This window comes from Mchenga conophoros, linkage group LG17 (assembly GCF_057382185.1).
Source record: "Mchenga conophoros isolate Kocher_MC1m ecotype Shallow Benthic linkage group LG17, M_conophoros_male_GT1.1, whole genome shotgun sequence".
NCBI lineage: Eukaryota > Metazoa > Chordata > Actinopteri > Cichliformes > Cichlidae > Mchenga > Mchenga conophoros.
Genome location: NC_140542.1, coordinates 26,826,188 through 26,845,663, shown reverse-complemented (window position 1 = coordinate 26,845,663; position 19,476 = coordinate 26,826,188). Strand labels below are relative to the sequence as shown.

General features: G+C 40.9%; 1 protein-coding gene across 3 annotated transcripts; it reads right to left on the bottom strand.

Annotated features, from left to right (window-relative positions):
* Positions 1 to 10,326: 10,326 nt before the first annotated feature.
* usp18 (ubiquitin specific peptidase 18) lies at positions 10,327 to 18,057 on the bottom strand. 3 transcript variants are annotated; one of them, XM_085252520.1, is made up of 11 exons: positions 17,830 to 18,057; positions 17,186 to 17,382; positions 15,953 to 16,049; positions 15,692 to 15,834; positions 15,535 to 15,614; positions 15,311 to 15,445; positions 14,782 to 14,877; positions 14,306 to 14,467; positions 14,094 to 14,225; positions 13,880 to 13,923; positions 10,327 to 10,874 (listed from the first exon to the last, which is right to left on the bottom strand). In XM_085252520.1, exons 2-11 carry the CDS (start codon positions 17,235 to 17,237, stop codon positions 10,802 to 10,804), a joined length of 1,014 nt encoding a protein of 337 aa, XP_085108646.1. In that variant the 5' UTR covers positions 17,238 to 17,382; positions 17,830 to 18,057; the 3' UTR covers positions 10,327 to 10,801. The 3 variants fall into 3 exon arrangements, with proteins under 3 accessions (XP_085108646.1, XP_085108644.1, XP_085108645.1); XM_085252518.1 differs by lacking the exon at positions 17,186 to 17,382; XM_085252519.1 differs by lacking the exon at positions 17,186 to 17,382 and having other exon boundaries at positions 10,327 to 10,871.
* Between the last annotated feature and the right edge of the window lie 1,419 nt (positions 18,058 to 19,476).

Genomic DNA, 19,476 nt, shown 5'->3' with positions numbered 1-19,476 from the left:
CACACACACACACACAAAAAAAAAAAACTTACTGTGGGTCTAATAATCTGAAAATTTCTTGTTATTAAAATTAGAAGCAGAAATGCTGATCAATTTCTATTTCAGTTACACAAAATCATTTTTTCCTCATTATTCATATTTCTTTTATAGCTTTCATCTTGGTTTATTAGATAAAAAACCCACAATGTAAACAAAAACAAACAAAAAAAAACATACTGAGGAACCAGTTAAAAATTATTAGATAAGTGAGTTTAATAGGGGCCAGACTTGCTGTTTCCGCTGTTTTTAGTCTTTGTGCTAAGATAAGCTAACTGCTGCTAGCCGTAGCTTCCTATTTAAAAGGCAGATAAGAGTGTCAGTCTTCGTTTTCAGCTTGACAGCAAGTAGTCCAAAGTAAGGAGCACGGCAGACTACAGGTCCCTTTACACTGTTAAATAAAGCAAGATCTTACAGATCAGATTATGGCAAAGATGAAAATAAATGCGTGCTTTCCTCTTTTTTTTTTAATTCATCAGTATTTCTTTGAGAATTAAAATATATACATGTTAGCATTTCCAGAGGTTTTTTCAAAATTTCAAGAAAACTTTTAAGCCATTTATTATTATCTACATCTAAATATGATCTCAATTACTTCATTGTCAACTTAACATGATCGACTGTCAAAGCATCGGTCAATCTGCTCCCTAACATAAGTTTCTTGTAGCCAGTTAGTTTAGAAGGACCTTAAAAATTGCCCTAGAACAAAAGTTCCAGGTTTTTTATTCTTTTCTGAACCATTCATCAATAATTGTTTTAACTGCTTATTCAGTGTGGCGCTTACACCCTGGTCAAGTTGCCAGCTTATCACAGGACTCAATTGATCAACTTCCACTGGAGGGAAGAACGGGCACTTTTTGGCAGTTGGCTCTCAAGCAATAACTCTCCCCTCAGAGGAAAACCGAACTCCCAGTGTGTCCTAGCTGCCCTACGTCGGAGTCCCCTTCTCAGGTGCGCAGTTCACACCTTCCTCAAACCCTCCAACCCTCAGGGCCTGCATAGCGGGGTGCTAACTGGTTTGTCTACTCAGTATTAGCATATGCTAACTCTTCTCTCAATCACAAATATGTTTATTTTATTTTTCTCTAATCCACTAAAGCAACGGTCCCCTTTTTCGTGCCATGGACCGGTTTAATGTCAGACAATATTTTCACAGACCAGCCATTAAGGTGTCGCAGATAAATACAACAAAATAAAATGATACAACCAAGACAAAAACTGTGGTATTTTGTAAATATAATAATAAAAGTGAATTCACTGTGTAATTGTGTAACTTTATTAGCAGCGACCTCCTGAAATGCACCAACAACACTGAGAGTAACATCCTCCTCTCTGCCCCTTAATTCTCTCTGGTTGCTATGGTAAAGTGTAAATATTTCTTTCAAAATAAGACACACAACTACAAAACAAATATGAAGTACATGATAATATATAATTCACCATGAAGCTAAATCAATGAGAGCCCTGTCCTTGTTTCTCTGCAACGAGACGGTCCCACCTGGGCGTAATGGGGGACAATGACACCCAAAGTGTGTTGCTTATGCTCAGTCTGCTCCGCAATCTTGTTTCGGTAGCTGTAACTGCAGAAAACCTCGCTTAACACAGATATGATGTCGGAAATGGCAACAGGGTTTTTAATGCTGTTGTGGCAATCTCGGAGTATTCTGCCAAGACTTTTTGTCCAGAATACCGGCAAAGTTGATGTCTCGAACATACTTTTAAGGCCGCCATCATTTGTGATCTCAAACAGTTGATCTTCTTCTTGCACAGACATGCTGGATTCCCCCAGTTTATTGACAAATGGGTCGCAGATCAATTCCTTGTCAGCTCGTGCGTCTTTTGTGATTACGAAGTAGCACTCAAACTCTTTTAAATGCAAAGACAGGTGATTGTGCACTAGCTGGGAGAATGACCCCTCAGGCTGAGTCTCTTCCAAACATCCCACCAATGTTTGAAGCATGTCAAATATGCCTCTGTTACACGTTGTCTCCATAAATCCAGTTTGGCTTTAAATGCAGCTACCTTATCTGCCAACTTGAAGACAGTTGTCATTTTCCCCTGAAGGGACAGATTGAGTTCATTTAGTAGGCTGACTACGTCGCATAAGAAATCTAATTTTGCGACCCACCCTTTGTCACTGAAATGTGCTACGAGCGGTAACTGCTTTTCTGAATTCATAATTTCATAATTCAAAAACTCTGGCCAGCGATCTCCCTCGAGATAACCACCTTGCTTCTGTGTGTTTAATGTGGTTAATAACTCTAACAACACAACTGTGTCTCAATGTGCTCTGCTATTTCCTCAATGCGACGAGTGATGGTGCTAGCCGACAGAGGCACCTATGCTATTGTTTTAACCGCCGCCTCTCCGAAAAATTCACAGCAAATATCTTTAGTGGCGGGAAGGATCAATTCTTCACCAATAGTGAATGACTTTTTATCCTAAGCAATACGGTTAACCACCAAGTATGATGCTCTCAGTGCACTTGCATTTGTTGGAGGCCCTCAGTAATTGCTCTTGTCCCTCTTGTTCCCGCTTTTTTCTTTCAAAATACTCCAAAGGCTTGCTTTTTAATGTCGGGTGCTTAGTCTCCAAGTAACGAAGCAGTTTTGAAGGCTTCATTGCCTCATTGGAGAGCCGGTTATTGCAGAGTGGGCTTAGTGGGTGGGAATCACCTGTTGAGACAAATCCATATTTCAAGTAGATCTTTTGGTATTGTCTGTTAAATGCAGCTTTCTTTTTCTTAGTGGTTTTCGTATGCTCTTCTTCTGTCTCCTCACTGGGCATTTTTCCATTTGCAAAGAAACCATCAAAAGATGTCTTTTTTTTACTCATTTTGCTAGCTCGCGGGTTTAATATTAGGGTTAATGTATCTTAACATGCGTCAAGAGTGAGGCATAAATGGAAGTAATGGAGGGAATTCAGTCATTTTCAAAATAAAACACTGTTCAGAGTCAGATAATAAATAAAATGGAACTAATGTAAGTTATTAATTTTTTTCTGTGCGGCCTGGTACCAAAAAAAGAGAATTTATTCTTAACACACGGGAAAAGACCCAGGAAAACCGAGTTAACGATTAAAAACCCTGAAAACTATAAATATCACACCGGGCCACCCCCAGGTCACCGGGGGTCGGGACCACCGCACTAAAGGATAACACAAAGAATTTCTTTAACACATAAACTTTGTCTTGCTAGAAAGTCTAACAAGCGACTTTCAAGTTGAGCCAGCTTCGGGACTACTTTCATTTTTGTAGCAAGAAATACTTGTCAGCTTCTCAAAAAGTCAGATCCTGCTGCATTTTAATAAAGGCAAATACAACTAATGAGGTGTATTAGCAACCGTCAAATTTTCTCCCATGCAGGCACTCCACCAAAGCCCTTCTCATCACACCAGCTAAATGGACGACTGAACTGTCATGTGTAAGCATGAGAAACAGGGATATACTGCACTTATCCTGCGTCCGATCATCCTCTTTCCTGACTTCTGACTCCTCCATGTAAGAAGACCTCTGCATTGTCAATGTGTCTTTGGGCCTGTGTCATAGAGACTGTGTGAGCTATGCCCCGCTTTGCATTCCTCTGCCATCCAACCTCTGTCCAGCCTGGACTTTCCCACAGAACCCTAAACCCTGTGAATGAGAGTAGGCCTTTGTTTCAGGCATTTTTCATCCTGATCCCAGCAACTTCCCCATGGTGGAATGCATCAGGAATGCCAGCGCCAGCTACCTGGCATTAGAGAGTCTTTGTGCGGAAATAGGAGAGGCTGAAGGAGAGAGCAGGTCAAAGAGGTTTGACAATGGATAGCTCACTTCTCAAGGTGCCCAGCCCGTATAGCAGAGTGAGCGAGCAGCAGGACCCGGATCAAATCCCTTAAACATGGAAAAGGGGAAAAGAGTGTCGCTGTCTGCATCGATTCCACTGCAGGTTTTTCAACAGCTCGACAAATTATTAACTGAAACGCTGGTGGAGCAACGAATAAACAAACACAGCTGAAATGTATCTGTGTGTGTGCAGCAGTTAACAGGTTGTTGTGACCTTATCACTCGCTGAGAGCTGGATCGGTAAAGCAGCGGTTAGCCTCAAGGTGCAATTCCAGTCATTCCTGTAGACTGAGACAGATGAGGGAGGATTTTAAGTTGAAGGATGCCATGAGAAGATGAAGGTTTATTATGATACTATCACATGTTTAGATGAGTTTTTTTTTTTTTTCAAGTCAACGAGTCAAAACAGGAATTTGTTTTTTTACTTTTGGCTTTCATATTCAATTCTTTTGTAAAGCACCTCAAAACAAAAACACAACTTTCATTTTGATGATCAAAGCTGGCTTTGAGGAGGGGCGCTCACACGCAGACAGTTACCGGGACTCATCAGTAAAGCCATTTCAACTGTAACATGAGCAGTCTGACTTCTGAGACAACGGCTGATCATCCCTGGATCCTGAGTCTGATGATAAGGAGACAAGATAAGGCGCTAACTGAAGGGTAACGACAGACTTATGAAGGGTGGGCCATCAGGTCATGTATCCCCTATATGTCGAGCCCGCAATTATCAAGGGGCCTCGGGGTCACCTTCTGTTAGGGCCAGCTCCTCTCAGCTGGAAGTCCACTTCTTAATATAAATGACCTGAGAAATAACTGAGAATGAATAGCCGCTAAATATTGGTGTCACTTACCATTTTGAGTCAGATGAAAGCGGATCAACCCCAGCGCCAGCTCTGCTCCAAGCCAAACCTTGAACCGCACTTTTCTTTGCTGCTCCCTTGTAGCACTTTGACTGTCCAACAACCCTTTTTCCTAGAAAACCTAGCAGATGTTCATTTTATTACAATATTCGATTGCCAAGAATCTTGGGGAGGACAACTGAACACGGGAAGAGAGAGGCAAACGCTGTCTGGACCGGACTCCCCCTCCCCTTCTTCCTCCTGAGAGGAAATTTTATGGACTCACCAGGAAAGATAAGACCTCTTCCTTGACATGACCGCTCATGCAGCAGAACTCACTGAAGCGCATTCACAAATCTTCAACACGTTTAGAGTTCACCTTTTGGTCATTTTATATACAGACTTTTCTTTTTATGAATGCAAACTAATTTTCAGTTCAGTCTTTTGCTGCTTTATCTCATTAATACTTTTTTTGTATGACCGAAAAAATCTAAGTCATGCAGCAGACATTTGTCTTCAGTTCTTGTTTGCTATTTACAAAAGCAGACTTCACCATGGTCACCAGGGCCTGCAAGTTGAACACGACAGAGAGAGAGAGAGAGAGAAAAAAAAGAGTATCATTTCCTATTTGAAACCTCATTACATAACCATAGAATGGCTGTGCGAGCCCGCTCGTCAGTCCCAAAGCATCAAAAGATTTTCTGCTAGATAGGTTACACAGGAGCATGACGAGGCTTGTTAAAGGGTCTCGGGGTTGACATTATGGAGGAAATGTCTTTGCTAACAAATACATCTCAAAGGGGCGTATTCCTGCAATTTAAACCAACCGCTATTCACAATCTGTTGTGGACCAAAAAAAGAAGAAGTGCAAAGAGATGGTGCATGAATTGGTTCCTTTTTTAAGGCTGTAAAAATATAACCAGATGGTGAAACATGTAAATTCTGAATGAAAACAGCTCCAGCACAGCTGCGAAAACAAGCCTCAGTAAATAATGCAGTCACAAATTTGGTGAGAGGTGAACCTGTTGCATCCATTTACTCTTACAAGTTAAAATGTCAGGGTAAATGGGTAATCAGCATTCAAATTGTGTGATTACTAGAAAACACAGTTAAAAAAAAAAAAAACATCTAAGGGTGTGTGACTTACAGGTTAAAACTAGTCTGTGAGATGGCCATGGCTCAACTGAAACTAACTTGACTAATGCATTTTTTGTATTTATTTTAAGCTGACCATACTCATTGTAATAAACTAAAATATAACTACAAAAAGGCTCACTAGGTCTCAGTCACGTGGCCTAGTGGCAACCTTTAATCAGGAGGAAAAAATGTGTATTCTCGACTGGAGCAGCTGGCTGAAAGATTCACAAAGAGGGTGTCGAGCCAAATAAGCTCCCTGTGATTGCTTCAGTCAAAATCAGACTGCCACAGTAACTGTTAATTGGCATGTAAGACTCCAACTGAGTGCTTGCCATCTACTGACTGAGCAACAATGAAATGGAGAGGATTCCCCTTCAAAGTAAGAGCTGCCACCAACATATCAAAAAGGTCTCAGACAAAATATTATGCTTCAAACTCACCCTTGGTGACTCTAAGCACAAAAACTAAGATAACGTAAAAGGAAGTTAACTAACTAGCCTACTAGAACCTATGTGGGAAAAAAAATCATTTCCCACTAAACTTAACTGGTTGTGCCACTCTTGGCATCAACAATTACAAAGAAGTGTTTATGTTAACTGTCAAGTTATCAAGTCAACTAGGCTACTTTTTTTTATTGTAGAATGATTTAATTCAGTCGTATTGGAGGGTTTTCTAGTGTGAATGGCTTGTTTAAGGTCATGCAAAAGCATTTCAATCAGATTTAAGTCAGGACTTTGACTAGGCCACTCCAAAACCTTCATTTTTGGGTTAAGAGGTGGTGGACTAGCTGGTGTGTTTTGGATCATCGTCCTTCTGCATAACCCAAGTGAACTTGTGCTTCTGGGCACAAATGGATGGACTTTCAGATTTAAGGATTTTCTGGTTTTCTTCATGGTTCCATCAATCAAGTCACCCAGGTCCTGAACAGAGATGGACAGTAATGTGTTACAAGTAACGCGTTACTGTAATCTGATTACTGTTTTCAAGTAACAAGTAAGAGATTACTATTGCAAAAAAAGTAATTAGATTACTGTTACTTTTCCATAAGCACGCTGCGTTAGTGCGTTACTAAACCGTGATTTTGTTTGCAAGAGTGTCTCATGACAATGACGTAAGCACGTGCAACCTTTGTTTTAACAGACGTGTGCATAATTAAATGATGTTGCATATAATTTATGCCTCGATGCAATGTGCATAAAGTTAAAAGGTTAAAACTAATAAAACAAGTTTTTTAAAAGAGACTTTTTCATTTGATTACATTTTATATGATGGATTATGCAGAAAAAGTAGAATTGGGCTTAAGATCTATTGCTTTATTACCTATTCAGGTTGTGTAACATGAATTACTTTTTCTGAGAAGTAATCAGTAATTAGTTACTGATTACTTTTTTCAAGCAACTTGACCAACGTTGGTCCTGAAGGAGCAAAGCAGCTCCAGCCCACCACACAACCACCATGTGTGACTGTGTGACTGTTGGGGTCAAGGGTGGGTGGGGGAATACTTTTTCAGATAGCGCTAAGAGTTGGTTTTTACAGAAACGGTGGAACAAGACCTCCTTGTTGTATTCACATCAAACAATTTTGGGTTCCCAAATTGAACATTTAAGATCTACCACCCCCAACCAGTTGCAGCAGATTGTCATCCCTTCCTGAGGCTGCCTGTGCTGTAGGCTTCTTCCTGTTAAAAGGAAGTTTTTCCTTCCCACTGTCTCCAAGTGATTGATAAAAGAGTGTTATTTGATTGTTGGGGTTTTAAATGTATTATTTTGTGGGGTTTACCTTACAACATAAAGCATCTTGAGGTGACTGTTCTTGTCATTTGGAAGTATATAATAAAAGGGAAACAGAAAAATAAAAGTGTGTGTGTGTGTGTGTGTGTGTGTGTGTGTGTGTGTGTGTGTGTGTGTGTGTGTGTGTTGGGGGTGGGGGTACGAGCAATCAAATATTATGTCCACTTTTGTGCCACCCCAGTTTAGAATGCTTAGTGCTAGTATGTTTCTGTTCACTGGTTAATGATATGTATATATATGTCAGGGATATGATCGAGTCATTAGTAGGGGGTGCAATAAATAATCAGGCAGGGTCTAAATCAGCCATCTAGCATGAAAAACCAATAATGACATATCAAAATAATTGTGTATTTAAGTATTTTAAGAGTTGCTGATTCTAAATGACCCCACAGACTGATAATCTGGCAACACAACAAACTAAAGCTGAAGCTATGGGATTGCCAGGTTTGCAGTTCACTAAATGAGACGAAACTTTTGTGCAATTCAGTTTCGGTTTTGATCAAAATATTGGACAGACAGACATAGATGTGTTGGTAACGTGGCTAAAAAGGCAAGTAAAAAAAGGAATTGCAGCTTTTGTGTCTATTAGAGTTTGCCCACCAGTTCACAGTTCAGCTTAACTGCTTCCTCGCCGCTCTCTCTGACCTTTCTTGGCAGAAAAGCATGAGCGGCGTTCTTTGATAAGTGACGTGAAGTGGCGATCGAACAAAAGAAAGGCTGTGAGATTTGTTTGCGCGCTTGCTTTAAAAAGCATATATGAACACATATCAAAGCAGTCACATGCATTTATCTAAGCCTGTGAAATCTTCCACACACACACAAAAAAGGGAAAATTTAAGAGTGCTTCTCAAATAGCCAAATTCCACACATCACAGTAGTGTGCTCACCTAGTAACTGGTAAACACACATCAACAATGACTTAAAAGCATTAATGAACTTCGATATATTCTCCAAAAGAAACACTGAACACCCCAGAGGAGTATCGTGCCTTCTGCTCTGGCCTACGTGCCTAATGGCACTGGGTAACAAGCACCGTCATTCCTTCAGAAACTATATGCCAGCATGAGATGGCCTTGGCTGCCTGGGTAACACCTGACCAAAATAAATGGCTAAAAACTTAATTGCAGAGATTATGATCGGCCATAAAAGTATGAGTAAATGCATGCAGGTATCTAAGCTCAAGCAAACAATAAAGCCAAAGACCTCACGCATTTCTACTTGAAAAAAAAGGAAAAAAAAGAAAGACGTCCGGTCGTTCAGACTTTACAGCCCAAAGGTGCCCTGGATGCGTCATGCTGTTGCACTCTTTAGCACCTGTGATGTGGTCAAAGTCAATGCGGGGGTGGACAGGTGCTCATCCAACATGCGCTTTGCACATGGTCTTACAACATGAATAATTAATCAAAACCCTAAACACAAAAGGGAAGAAGCCGTTCTCTGGAAATGGAGAAACAAAACGGATGTACATACCAAATGTGACTTTTACTCAACACACTATTATAAGGCTGTGGTACGGTTGCAGTAAATTAACACAATGTTGAGGTTTTCCAGTTTAGAAAGAAATGTGCTGTCTTTTTTCTTCTTCTTCATCTTCTTGTAAGTTACTGGCAGCTTAGGTTTGCCAATCTGAATGGCAACAAATGAAATGTCATTCTGATTTTATAGATTAAACTGCCAATTTAATATGCTAATAGTTAATAATAGCACATATTAGTTAAATAGGTTCTGCAGGAGGAGCTACAGAACTGAGATCTTCATCATACGACTGCATTTTATATTTATCACAAGATTATAAATCCATTTTGTTTATGGGGTCAGCAGTCACAGCAGAGAAGCCCAATCCACAAGACGTCAAACCCCTACCCCAGGCCTGGCTCCAGGGTGGGACCCTAGCAACCACATCCTGGACAGGGTAAACTGGTCCCTTGAGCTTCTGCTCTAGGGCGCACAAATCCCCCCCAACATGATAAAGTGATGATTCATGACTACTTGAGGGACATGGATACAACAAAGACAAACCCCATTTCAATCTGATCAGCAAACAGACGCCTTACACATCCGGAAGCATTTCTTGCCAGCGGCTAATACTCTTTGAGTTTATCACTCGGTGCATTTATAGCTCAATAAATTACTGATCTGAGTTGTTCTTCCGACACTGGCATTGTGCAACAGATTAACACAAACCCTGCACGGTGATGCTTGTAAATATAAGTAGCTGATGTTTTCAGCTCATTTTAATCATCTGCGGCGGCGGGATTTCTAAAGGTGATTTTGCACTTTAGTCAGAGGAAGAGTCATACGGATCTCACAAATGCAGCAATAAACGGCTGACCATATCTGTGACACTGACTCAACTCAAGACCTGTCCCCGGGGTGTGTGCTGCAAGTAGGAGAACGTATACCCTGTATGCAGAAACCATCGAGATGACTAAGCATGAAGCCTGCTGCCTCTGGCACCGTGTAGACATGTTCCATTCTGTCAGAGCTCTGCAGCACATAGGCACTGTTTCACACGGTCAACCCCCCCCCAACCACCTCTTGGCCAACACAATGGGAATTTTAGTGGCTCAGTTATACCAAGCACTGGCTGCAACTGCAATGTTTTTGGTCCTCTCAGGTAATTCACATACACACACGCGCACACACATATGTATGTATGTATGTATGTATGGTTTGGAGCATTAAATACATAACATAATGGGAGGTTTAATACCCAAGCATAGTTTTAATAGTGGTTAAATAGACAGAATACATAAAATAAAAGATGATTGTGTCACCCAAATGAGAAAAAAATGCATCGAGTGTTCTTCAAGAATGACTCATAAACAGCTATATCAGGAAAATGCACACCAGATCTCAATGCAGGTATTTCCCCAAACAGCAAATATCTCAGCTAAGCAGTCACTTCAGACCAACCCCCCAGTACCAGTGAGTGTGTTCACAGTGTGTGTGGTCTGAGATGGAAAACCCTTTCCTGTATAAAGTCTTCAACGCCACCTACTGGTTAAGAGAAATTCATTTGCTGGTTGAGCTCAGTGAGATCAGGAAAAAATATAGACTATAAAACCTTTCACATTGTGGAAAAAGGTCAGAAATTCCCATGAAATACTTCCATAAAATCAATGCATTCCATATTTTATTGCACCATGTCCCCTGATGTCTTTGCACCCATCCACTCAGCCAGAAAGTTCAGGCCGTGGCCTCCATTCTTCTGAATCTCTTCTGTACATTAACATGTACGCCGTTCTACTGCAACAAAAGAAGAAGAAAGAAAACAATGAAGCATTCTTATATAGCAAACGGCAACATAAATAAGGAAGGAAGAAAAGGAAACCATGATGGCATTTTCAATTCACATGACAGGAAAAGTGAAACTAAAACTTCCAGGTGTTTTCCAGAAACCAGCTTGTTGTTCAAAGACAAGACAACATGACGGACATGACGGATTTCCTCTGTTTAGGGGTTCAAAAGTTTGAGAGTGTTCGTGGCGAAAAACACAATCACCTCTTTAATCAAGACCACGGAGCAGAGAATAAGACTTTGTCTAAAAATCTAAAGCTCCTTCTGCAAGGAGAAAGATGAAAGCTCCATTATGTCAGCAGGAGTCAAGCAAATGGGGCTTTAAATGTTATTATTAAAATCTCTGATTTAACTCTGAAAAGAAGTGGAAGCCAGTTAAAGTGTGATAAAATGGGAGTCACATGTTTGGTTACTCCTTGCTCTAGGCATGGCTGTTGTTTTACAGGGAGTTTTTGAAGGTGAGAGCCCGAATGCAGAGAATTCTCTGAACAGATCTCCTTCATATTTCTCTGAACTATTTTAACTGTAGGAAACATGAATGGTGAAGTCACTAAGCACCTCATAGTTGCATTCTTTCTAACAGTCAGCAGGGGCGACTCTTCTGGATGCAGAAGAGCAGGGTTGTCGGTGTCATTTTACAGCCCACATTGATCTTAAGTGTGTCGGAGAAGTGAACCTGCCCTTACTGTCAGTGTAAAAAAGTTTAATTAGCCAGTTAATCCCTGAAATATCTCAATATAAGAAAAAGAGGTGCAATTCCAACAGTATTTCCTCAATTTTTCTATGTGATAAAGACATGAAATAAATCTGTCAGTACTATCAGTTCTGGTAGCTCATTGCTCACACTGTCCTGTAATTATGAAACAGAAAGTTTGCGTTAATTCACCGAGGATACTTTTTCATTTAGTTCTTTTTCAGTAGGAAAAATTGTAAAATTTGTGAAAATACAGTTAAAATTCTGAAATGTACATCCTCCTTCACATTTTCTAAAACTGTCCAGTGGGAGTCTTTGCCAGGCCGATTCTGGCCCTCGGGCCTTATTTTTGAGAAAAATGATGGCGCTATGATGATGTGTGACCTTCCAGTAGAGGTCCCAACTAAACAGGGAATATCAGGGAGAGGGATAAGCACATATCCCGATTCATCTGGACCAAAAGGACCCAAAAGTGTAAAGTATTTAACGACGCAGCTGCCAGTTTGACATATGAGGCTAGGTGAACTAGGCCTAAACGATACAGCTTAACAGGTATAATGCCATTTTGGAGTAACACAACAAACTAAGAACTAAATAATTTCAAAACTGTGTCCTTTGAACTGGACAGAAAGGACGTTTATGGGCAGATTTGTCATTTTTTCTTAAAAGAGATAAAAGAAAAAAATGATGATGCACAACTATTAAAGATCGCCATGGCTGCAGGTAAACAAACAAACAAAGAAAGCTTAATGGTAGCTTCAGAAGATGTCTTTTCATAAATATAGCAAATTCAATGTGATCAACAGAAAAAGTGACTTTTGCTCTTCAACTGCAGGGGATGGAAGGACATATAAACTAGAGGAAATGGGACGGTTATAAATAGATGGACTGCTGCAGGTTCTTCCTGCAAACTAAATGTAGGTGCTCTGATAATAATAGATGAATATCCTTGGAAAAAGTGGAAGACTAAAAACTAAAGGTTGTTTTTTGGGGGGGTTTTGTATAGTGTTAATTCTGCGGCACGCACTGTCTGGTTAGCTCTGTCACCTCACAGGAAACAGGTCTTGGTTTGAATCCACCGGCTGAAGAATTAAACCTTTCTGTGTGGACACTGCTTGTGCAGAGAGGAGGAACCTTCAGAAACATTTTTTTAAAAACCATCACATCCTCCTGGCTCTCAGCTGTACAACCTCTTGCCCTTTAGTAGGCGCTACAGATCCCTCAAATCAAAGAAAGGCCGACTCTGAAGCAACTACCGCCTTATCTTCCACTCCTGCAATAATTTTCCTTCTGTGTAATATAAGCCAACTCAGCGAGCAGTGTCTTACATTTTTGGTCACTGAACTCGTTCCTTCTTTTTTTATTTACTGTGCAAATGACTATTTGTTTTTTGTTTTTTTCTCTTTGCATCTGTAAGTGCAGCCATGTAATTTATTTACACACAAAAACATACGATAAAAGACTTCTAATTCTAAAACTAGACATCACGTCCGATCCACACCTCAGTGACGCATTTTTCCCAAAAACTAAGACCACGACTAGCGAAATGCTGAAAATGATGCGTTGAAATGTCTGACCTCATCGTGGCTACATCCTTCAGCCTGTGGTCTCTCCACACTTTCCTCTTTAAGAACAACACACTGACATTTTGACACAGTCGTGAGTTAGATGAGACTTTTGATATCACTCTCACGTCTGTGCCATATATAAAAAGTTGAAAGAAGCTACTGGGATGTTTGTTCAGCCTTCGCCATCGTCATCTTGGCATTTTGAGGGTGGATCTGACTGAAAAACTGAGAAACCACACAGTCATATGGCAACAGCCTGTTAAAATAAAGCAGGCCTTTACTGTGACTCTAATGCGGATCATAACTTAACCAACAGCCTGTTTTATTCAGTAAAGTAGAAAGTAGCACTAATGTCTCCAGGAAAGCGTTTCTGAAGTCTTTTTGCAACCAGGTGAGTCAAAATAAAACAGATTTAAGGTGCTTCGGTGTCATTCGGTCATTCGGTCATTTATGTACAGTCTATTATTTATGTACTAAGTAGCTGGTGACAGGATGGCAAAAAATCTAATGTTTTCAAAGTCTTACTACCTCCTTGCTCCAGATATTCAGACCAGAATCAGACTGACTAGGTTAAAATGTGTCCTCATTAAGCTTTGATGAGCCATTTCCAGCTGCTGTAGACAGCTTCATGTTTATGAGTGTAAAATGTGTGAGAGGACTTCATGACCCCAGTCAGAAACTGGGCATTTTACCTGTGTCGTCCTCCATATGTTCTCTGCACTTCTTCCCAGGAGGTCTGTGGATTTGAATGAGAATCAGACAGAAAATTCATCAGAAATTGGCAATTCAATAAAAAGCACAGAGGGTGAAAAAGTTACATCCCTCTCTCCCTTTGATATCTGCAGATACTTTCACATCAAACTGTATACTGCGATTATTTGTAATTATTTTTTAGATCCGATGTACCTGCTGTACGTGGCTATCATCTGCATAGTACCAGCACTTGTTCTCCCTGTGGCGGACGTAAGCAGTATAGTGCCCAAACATTGCATAACCAGAGTGCACGACCACTGCGTACAAGGTGTACCTGCACTCATTCTGGAAGAAAAACAAATAAATAATCAGAGTATTCACAAGCAAAAGATGCAATATTCACGTAAAAAAGAATTCAGACGTACCTGTGCAAAGTTTTCGGCGAACACATCTTGGAGACTCTGGGAGAAATCAAAGGTTTCTGGGAAAGGAACCCTGCAGTCAAGTTTGTGTGTGGAACCGCGGCTGTTCCGAAATCGCTTCAGGTTCATGCACAAGATACGAGGCAGTGAGAGGAGTTTGACACCCTGAACAAAACAAATGAGTGAATGTGAGTTCATGATTATGCTGGCAAATATGTTTCACCCACCCACTCTCGTCCACTCATCCCACTCAGCCCTTTAAATATGTTTTTCTTTCCTCAAAGATATTTTTATTAGATTGAAGCAATGAAGAAAAATAGATACACACAGATTTGTTATACAACAAGCAATTAGATTTCACAATGATTGTTTGAGCTGACACGATAGAATACAGATTAATGACACATTCACATATCTTGTAATTGATTTCATCAGAGCCTTTTCAATGTGTTGGAGGGCGATTTAAACCCGAGTCTCACCTGTCTGGATGGGTTCTTAGTTCCACAGTGTGCACAAAAGCAGGAGTTTATGCCCTTGAGCTCCTGATGCTCAAAGAAAGAGTTCATGCAGCCCTCCTGAAAATATGACAAACGTAACAAAATAAATAGTGAGTAAAATAAACAGTGACAATGCAATACAGCTAAGGTTTGTAACCTAACAAGTCATATGTCATTCATTTGATCTTTTATGAGTGGTTCTGTGCTGGACTATTTGCTGGTGACTCTGATTTTTGTAATCCTAATAAACTTGTGCATTTTCTCCCTCTTTACACTTGTGTTGTGTGGATTTATAAAATCTCCCCCTCCATGTAATACTTCCCAGTCGAAAATGCTGTATTTTATTACACCCATATGATTGGATCAGGATTGGCTAAAATCTTTGGCTTCAATAAACTGTAAAAATTTGAGATTTTAAGATACGGCCTCCAATAAAAGGGAAAAAATAACAAACAGAGATAGTGTGTTTCCCAACAGTTTTAGTATTCTTAAACAAAAGAAGAAGACCCACAAGAGAGTTGTCGTCCTCCTTTACATAAAGCGGCAGGCTGAGCATGTAGCTGGTTTCAGTTTGGATGGAGTTGCACTTTAAACACTGCAGGTGTGTCTCCACTGAAATCTTGTACAGATCCTGAATTTCCCCAGCCTTTCAGAGAGGGCAAATGCAAACAAACACTGTTGCAGATAACACATGCAGAAATGAATAATATTAGAGTAGTTTGATCGCAGTCCAACCAGAACTCTGTTGTCCATCTGCTGGTGAATGAAGTTGAGAATCGAGAGGAACACCTCATCTGCATCATGCTGCACATTAACTGTAAAGCATCATTAGAAGGTGTGAAATAAGACACATCGGCAGGAGGTATTTTCTCTGCAAAAGCATGGCTCTTACGTCGAAAGTGGTTTTGGTCCAGACAGTGGAGGAAGTCACGATGTGGAGCGAGCTGAGGGAGGTCACCCCGCATGGCCTCAAGAACTCTCTTTAGATGCAGCGCGACATTACGAGCATCTCCTCTCGCACCAGCTACATCCCACCTTTTAAAATTCATAAAAGCTTGTTAATATTGTAAACAGCCTTAGGATTTCCACAGTAAGTGGCACTACAACATCACTGAGTCAAGATGAAAGCAGCTGTAGTAATTCGTGTGATTACCTTTCTAGCAGTTCTGCTATTTCCCAGGTAGCAGAGAAAGTCTGCAGCAAGCTGTTCACACAGCATGATAGACAATAGTTGGAGAGGCCTCTCATCCCTGTAAGAGTAACAAGGGTTAAATAACAGCCTGTGACACCGTGAATCAACCCACCAGAGCACCAGCGGGTGTGTGCATGTGTGAAAATAAATAAAAATGGAAAAGCACAGTCAGCTGTGGAGAACCCCGCATTTTTGATATATATTCTATTAAAATAGCAAATCATGGTTTTAGAGATCACAGAGCATGAGGCTTGTTCGGTTTATTAGTTTTAGGCCCCGTGTTGAGCAGATGTGGAGCAAGTTGACTTCACTTCACACAGACTCACGGTCAGTATTTTGGTTTCTGTGTCACTGAAATATGCCTGACCTGAAGGTCAAATGCAACAACAGACAAAAGAGAATTTATGAATCAGTCATAAATTTATGAGGCTTAAAGAGTTCTTTTGAGGTGCAGAAATCCTTTAAAGGTTTGTTAAACAGCATTACCACCTCCTTAACAACCCAGTATGATAAATATGAGTAAATATGAACATGAATATGATCAGTTATATGACTATTAGCATAGTTTAAACAGATCAGCCAGTAAATGATTAGATTATACAGTCACCAGACACTTTATTAGGTACACCTTTTCAACTGCATGTTAATTCATATATCTGATCAGCCAATTACATGTCGGCAGCTCAGAGCATTTAGACATGTAGACGTGGTCGAGTCGACCTGCTGAAGTTGAAACAGAGTTACAGAGTGGGAAACAAAGGTGATTTTAGTGACTTTTAACATGGCATGGTTGCTGGTCTGAGTGTTTCAGAAACTGCTGATATACTGGGATTTTCCCACACGGCCATCCCTAGAGTTTACACTGTAAAGTTTGATGTCAGAGGTCATAAGAGAACGACCAGACTGCTTCAAGCCGATTAGAAGAGTAGAAACAGCAACTCAAATATTCACTAAAATTAGGTAACCAAAATGAAACTGAGGCTATACTTCACACGCTTCACCAAAATTGGACAATACATAACTGGAAAAACGTTTTCTAGTCAGATGAGTCTTGATTTCTGCTGCGTGAAAGCATGGCTTTTCCTGCCTGCCCTGTATCAACAGTTCAGGCTGCTGGTGGAGAGGGAGTAATGTGGGGGGTATTGTCTTTGGCCCTATAGCACCAGCTGAGCATCATTTAAATCCACAGCCTACCTGAGTGTTGTTGCTGACCATGTCCATCTCTTAATGACAACCGTGAACCCATCTTCTGATACCTGCCTCGGGCAGGTTAACGCACCATGTCGCAAAGCTCAAATCATCTCAAACTGGTTTCTTGAACGTGACGATGAGTTCACTGTAGCCTACTCAAATTGCCTCCACGGTCACCAGTTCTTAATCCAGTAGAGCACCTTTGGGATGTGGTGGAACAGAGATCCCCATTATGGATGCAAAGCCAACAGATTTGGAGCAAATGTGCGATGCTGTCATGTGAGGAAAGATTCCAGCGCCACCAAGGTGTACCTAACAAAGTGGCTGTGAGCGCATTTTTGGCACACTGTGCACTACATTACTCATGATTGTTCATGACCGAAAAAGCACTACAGCTTTAGAAAGTTAACTGACTAAAATAATTTTTCCTATCTGTGAATAAAACTTGACTTCAAAATTGTTCCGTTTTTATTTACTGTGAAATTAATAACGAGTGCGTCTACGAATCGTTGAGGAGCTTTAATCGTATTTAACAAGCATCTCGTGCATTTCGCTGAAGTAGGACCTTTAAACTAGTATTTATAGTTCTCAAGCAAACAGGAAATAATATAAAAACATCACCATCGGGTTGAGAATGATCCACTTACTATATAAGTGATTCTCCAGAGTAAGTCTAGAAAAGAAATGGCAGATCCCAGTAGACATCAGTGCAGCCTTCTGCTCTTCTTCAGGGTCTCAGGACGGTCACTAAACCAACAGAGGGTCGAGCGTTTGTTGTACTTCACCCCACTGTAAACATCAGCGCCACAGAAACAGTTCCCAGCAGCAGTTTCATTTTACAGCTTTCTCTTCGCTTTGCTGGAAACGAAACTCACAAACTGTCATGCGCAAACCGGCTGGAACTATGACGTCGACATGTTACGGCGATCACGTCGGCGCTTATTAGCTACACAGAATTGGTGACACACGCGTCCAGATTATCTCCACAGTCACAGGCAGTACTCTGTACTCGAATACTTAAGTATTTCCACTGTGTGCAACTTTATAATAATACTTCTCACCTGTACCCAGGGGCGTGTCCAAAGAGGGGGGCAATGAGTGACCCCAGCCCCACTTTAAAAATGTGATTAAACTAATGTGACTTCCACTTTTTTTTTTTAAAAAAGGGCCCTAATTTTTTTTACATGCATGCAGAACTTTATGAATTACAGATAATATATTCTAAATTTCCTGCAGCACCACTTTTTCTAAACTTCAGGGACATGTACGTTTACCTGAACACTTTTATTTACTCTTTCACTTTTTTCGCTACTTGTAAGCTTTCAGAAAACAACTTAAACATTTAAATCAGTTTTAGATTTAAAACTGCTTAACAGTGCTGCATAAGATTACATTTAATAGATCTTCACATAAATTCTTCACTTCACTTCTTCACTTCCTGCCACCATCGACTCACTTCAGTTTGCTTACCGGACTAATCGTTCCACAGACGATGCCATATCTCACCTGCTCCACACATCCCTGAGTCACCTGGACACTGGCAGAGGGAATTATGTTAGGATGCTGTTCGTGGACTACAGTTCAGCATTCAACACAATAATTCCCTCTAAGATTTTCACCAAGTTGACGGATCTAGAACTCAGCTCATCACTGTGTCAGTGGATCCTCAAGTTCCTCACAGACAGACCCCAATCAGTGAGGGTGGGAAAACAAGTCTCCCCCTCCATCTCACTCAGCACTGGAGCGCCTCAGGGCTGTGTTTTAAGCCCCCTGCTGTACTCACTGTACACTTATGACTGTGTAGCCACATCAGACACCACCTCCATTGTCAAGTTTGCTGACGACACTGCTGTTGTGGGCCTGATCTCCGACAACATCGAGACGGCCTACCTGGAGGAGATTAGGAACCTGGAGACCTGGTGCCAGGAGAATAACCTCCTAAACATCAGCAAGACTAAGGAGCTGATCGTGGACTTCACTACAAAGCAGGCGAGGAATTACAAACCCCTCATCATCAGTGGCACGCCAGTGGAGAGAGTGGACAGTTTCCGATACCTGGGTGTCCACATCACTCAGGACCTGTCATGGTCCTGCCACATCAACACCCTGGTTAAGAAAGCCCGTCAGCGTCTCTTCTTCCTCTACACCAAGCGGTGCAAGTCCAAAGCTAGGAAGATTATGATGGACCTCTCCCATCCCAACAATGGACTCTTCTCACTGTTGAGGTCTGGGAAGCGCTTCCGCTCCCCCTTAAGGCCAAAACAGAGAGAATGAGGAGGAGCTTCTTCCCCCAG

What these genes read in the sequence shown, in the direction of transcription:
- usp18 (XM_085252518.1), bottom strand. Translation starts at nt 17,887, where the DNA reads ATGTCTACTGGGATCTGCCATTTCTTTTCTAGACTTACTCTGGAGAAT. An exon ending in TCTGGAGAATCACTTATATA is followed by an intron (nt 16,050 to 17,829) that starts GTAAGTGGATCA and finishes TTACTCTTACAG; the next exon opens with GGATGAGAGGCCTCTCCAAC. An exon ending in ATAGCAGAACTGCTAGAAAG is followed by an intron (nt 15,835 to 15,952) that starts GTAATCACACGA and finishes GAATTTTAAAAG; the next exon opens with GTGGGATGTAGCTGGTGCGA.